Consider the following 4,802-nt stretch of genomic DNA (forward strand, 5'->3'; position numbering starts at 1 on the left):
TAAATTTTCAGGTGTTATTTGCAAATATACTGTATTTTTTGGGGCATAACACATTAAAATCAGTCCAGAGACACAAATTTGAACCCTATTTTGAAGGAAAATCAACAAAACCAAAGAACTTCATAAAACACAAACACTGTGATGTTAAAGTTTATTAAGAATATCAAAGTTATGAATTAAAAAGACAAATCTAACTTTGTGGAATGTATTAAACACAAAATAATAAATGTAATAAAGGTTTGAAAAATACTAAAAACTAAATTATATTTTCTATGTTTATTTTTATTTTTTGTACAATACAAGTCAACATTAAAAGTAGGAAACAAAACAAACTTGAGATAAAAAAGTTACTGTTAAGGTTTAATTTGTAAATATATATGTGTATATATGTATTTATATATTCAGCACAACTGTATCTAACTTGTGCATGAAGAGAGAAAATGTAAAACCAACCACAAGACGTCATAAGTGACATTTGTGAACACTGATCAAAGTGATAAATGAGATGAATTGATGAGATGTGATGGTGAGAAAAGGCGAGCAGAAAACAGTCAGTCAGCATGTGTGCAGTTGGTGGACGGTCCCTTGTTTCTGAGGATCATCAGCAGAGAGAGTCCACAGCAGTACACCAGACTCTTCACTATCAGCACTGTGTACAGCACACAGAGCAGCTTCACCTGGTACTGAGACTGGAAGGACACTGACACACACACACACACACACACACACACACACACACACACACACACACACACACACACACACACACACAGGTCAGTCTTCTCTCCACACTGTTTCAGTCTGTTCAACTGTGGACATTTCATCACAATATCATCACATTTTCTTCAGTAGAACTTGGACTTTTCCAGACGGGACGACCAGCTTTACATGAAGACAGGGGTCGACTACAGTTTGACTGACAGCTCAAAGGCCCTTATTAAATACAACAAGTCAGGGCCGGACCCAGCTTTTTAGGGGCCCCAAACAGGATTTGATTTCCTGTTTTCAACTTAAAATAACTTTTGAATCCACAACTAACTACAATTTATAACAATTAAAATCACTGAAGGATAAAAAGCAAAGTCCAAATACTGTTTAAAAACACACAGGTTACTATAGATTTGAAGTGTTTACCACTTGGGGGCAGAAGAAGTCCACAACAAGCTAACAAACTCCTCTCTGACATATTATGGTCTGTCTGCTGTTTGCTGCTGGGCAGCTAGTGTACAGTGGGTTTATCAGGAAACAGCTGCTGCTGCTGGAAACACTGAGACTGAAGCAGACAGGAAATGTGCTGCAAAACCACAACTAGGAGCTAAAAGAGGCTAAAAAGCTCATTTAGTCATTAGATTCATTCTTAATATAAAACTATTGATTAGTGGAGCTTTAAGATATACTCCCTAAACTTGTTCTATCACCCTGGAGGCCTAAAACTGAGTATAGCGCCCCCAAAAGGTGTTATTTGTCAGCCTGTGAAGTGAAAGCTCTCTCAGTGGGACTTGTTGTGCTGTGGGACACTCTAACAGAATCAGGGAGTGTATGTTTAAATCCTTCAATGATGAGCAGAAAGTGAACAGACTGATATGCAGCCCTAACTGCAGCAGGACATTGGAGCTGTCAGAGCATGCAGAGAGGCAGCAGGTGATCTTACAGTCAGCTTGCTGCAGAGCTGGCAGGTCTGCTGGCTCTCTCTCTGGAGGACAGGAGGCTGCTGGAGCTGGAAGCTCTGAAACACAAAAGGAGTCAAATGTTTGGAGTTGCAGTGAGAAATGTCAGTGCTCTGCTCCTCTGCTCTCTCTGACAGCGTCTCCAGATGAAGCTGAATCACTGCTGAACACAGTCACCAAGCCTTCATTACCTTGTTCTGTTTGGGCCTCCACTGTTATCCCCTCGTGCTTGACGTAGCAGTGGTATTTATATGTGCTGTTCTCTTGCTGATGGAGCAGCAGGATGGAGGCAATGCGTCCCGGCTCTCTGAGCTCCAGCTGCTGTCCCTCAGCAAGGGTCAGATTCTCCAGCGGGCCGTTCTTCTTCTGTCTTTTCCAGGAGAACTGGACCACAGGAGGAGACATGGCTGAGGCCAGACACAGCAGGGAGCTCTTCCCCTCCAGGTGGGCTCTGGATGCTGCTGGGTACACGCTCACCACGGGCTTCACTACCTGCTCAACTGAAGTTTGACAGCAGCAACAAGCAGCACAGACACACATTCACACAGTCAACAGCAGCTTACAGCACTGCACTGCATTCAGTCTGATCCTGGAAACTACATGATCACTAAACTACTCATCAATACACCACAAACATCATCTACTGGACACTGTATCAATAATCATATCAAACTAAAGCATCATGGAAGCTCATCATATGTCATATATAAAGATTAAAACATCATTTACCACTTTATCAATATTTACCACAACATTAGTTACTAATATAATAGAGTTTATAAAATATAAAATATATCATGACATAACAGCCTCATATAAAATACATTTGCTGATGATTATAGTGTTTTATGTAAAATATATTTACCAACATATACTTTAATTAATAAAAATCAATAAATAATTTTAACATGAGTTTTATCTTTTACTTAAAACAATATTACCACCACCACGACTACCATGTTCAGATACAACTAATATAATATAATATAATATAATATAATATAATATAATATAATATGATGATGTTTGTCTTAGTAAGATTTGAAGTATAGTTTTATTACTTGGTTAAAATATATTATATTTATGTTACATTTGTAAATGATTATAGTGTTTTATATGAAGTATATTTACCAGCATATACTTTACTCTAATCAGACACACAATACATCAATACTTTTAACAACTTTTTAAAGAGTTTTAGCTTTTATATGAAACACAATTACCACAACATGTTCAGATATGTAAATAAAATATAATATAATAATATATATTCTTAATTAAATGACAACATGTAAATTATCTGATTCATTATATTTTCTATCAAACACTTTCTAAAATATGTTTTTACATTATATATTTGACATCATGTTGATTTCATAAACCAATATGATTTATATTAAATATAGATTAAGATATACAATTATACATTTTATCTATAAATTATATTTAGCTTCATCACACATTTAAAATGAGTTTGCCTTCATGCATTAATTTATCTTCCACTAAAAGACATATTTATCATCATAAACACACAATTATCATGAGATACATTTTACCATTTACAAATATATACTGTATATTTAACACACAATATATTTATCACTATTTGCTTCTAAAATGACATTTAGGAACATTTATTAAATGATGTTTCACATCATATATCATCTTGTTTTTAATAAACAGGAGCTGCTGCTGAATCAGTGAGATTATTAAATACTGTTTATTTGTAACATTACTGATATCAGACTTTTTGGCTGTAAACAAACTTTGATGTGATGCATAAATAAAGAAGAACTTGTGGTGTGCAGTGAGATTTGAAGCTCTTTTCAGGAGTTATTGATTAGTTTTATGGAAGAATGGCTGCATCAAGAATTCTCTACTAAATATGAAAAAACTAACATGTAAAGCCTGAAGCAGCAGAAACTAAAACTAAAAACACATTTTCAACTTGTTCAATAAAACAACTGAAGGAAAATGAAAGTTTAGTCTTACCTACATACAGTTTAGTTCCAGAGCCAAAGATGAGGTAGTCATCTCCTCCCACAGTGAATGAGACTGTGACAAAAACCTGTCTGCTGTTGAATGTGTCAGCTGAGGTGAACGAATCCAAATTATGAACCAGTATCATATTTCATCTCCATGATGTGTTTCTCTAATGTTCATATCAACATGACTGTCTCTTCTTTTATTTGATTTTAGCCACATTAGCAGTGTGACTATATGGATGCTAATGTCAGTCGGTTGGTCGGTCCACCACTTAAGTGCAGATCCATTGGATCTGATTGTGGATCAAAGGACGGATGGATTGTTCATTAAATGTTGTGCAGACGTTCACGGTCCCCAGAGGATTCAATTATTTATTTGACTTGATTGATTCTAACTTTGAATCTAGCGCCACCAGCAGGTTGACATGTTTGGTCCAGACTGAAATATCTTTTCATCTATTGGATGGATTGTCATGTAATTTAGTAGAAATATTCATGTTCCCCTCAGGATGAATTATAATAACTTTGATCCTCTGACTTTTCCTCTAGCGCCACCATCAGGTCAACATTTAAACTCAACTAAGAACTCATTTAAAATCAAACTGACATTTGTATTGATGCAAATTACTTAAAGTTGCTATAATCAATATTTTTATAATAACCATGATGTGTCAGTGTGTAATGTGTTGGTCGTGGCTCGTAGTGATGAACCTACAGAGAATTATCAGTGACTCTGCAGCTCCTCTCGGCTTTACGGAGCTTTATAGTGAGTTTCAGCTCATTGTTTATCTGTCCGGCTGCAACTTTACTGTTTTGTTAAATGAAAATATTAAAGTTCAAAAGTTGTAAAGTTCACATTTGAGGAGATTTGTTGAGTATTATGAACTAAACCAAGTTAGGATGACATTAGTACCTGTGCTGCCATGCAGGTACATTTTCATAGGAGACGTAGTTTTTGTTTGCTTGTCAATCAATTGATGTTTAACATTTTGAATCACATAAAGGATTAAATTTCTAATAGTAAATGCTGTAGTGGAGCCATTTGTCTTAGAATATGGACAGTAAACATCAGAACCTGTGGTTAAGGTTTAGTTAGGTTTAGGTAAAGATCATGGTTTGGGTTAAAATGACTTCCTGGTTAAGATGAGGG

At 35.7% G+C, this 4,802-nt stretch overlaps 1 protein-coding gene across 1 annotated transcript; it reads right to left on the minus strand.

Moving 5' to 3' along the window:
- Positions 1 to 320: 320 nt before the first annotated feature.
- LOC121908918 lies at positions 321 to 4,086 on the minus strand. The gene is made up of 4 exons (XM_042429251.1): positions 3,660 to 4,086; positions 1,859 to 2,167; positions 1,652 to 1,726; positions 321 to 700 (listed from the first exon to the last, which is right to left on the minus strand). Exons 1-4 carry the CDS (start codon positions 3,793 to 3,795, stop codon positions 552 to 554), a joined length of 669 nt encoding a protein of 222 aa, XP_042285185.1. The 5' UTR covers positions 3,796 to 4,086; the 3' UTR covers positions 321 to 551.
- Between the last annotated feature and the right edge of the window lie 716 nt (positions 4,087 to 4,802).

This window comes from Thunnus maccoyii, chromosome 12 (assembly GCF_910596095.1).
Source record: "Thunnus maccoyii chromosome 12, fThuMac1.1, whole genome shotgun sequence".
Taxonomy (NCBI): domain Eukaryota; kingdom Metazoa; phylum Chordata; class Actinopteri; order Scombriformes; family Scombridae; genus Thunnus; species Thunnus maccoyii.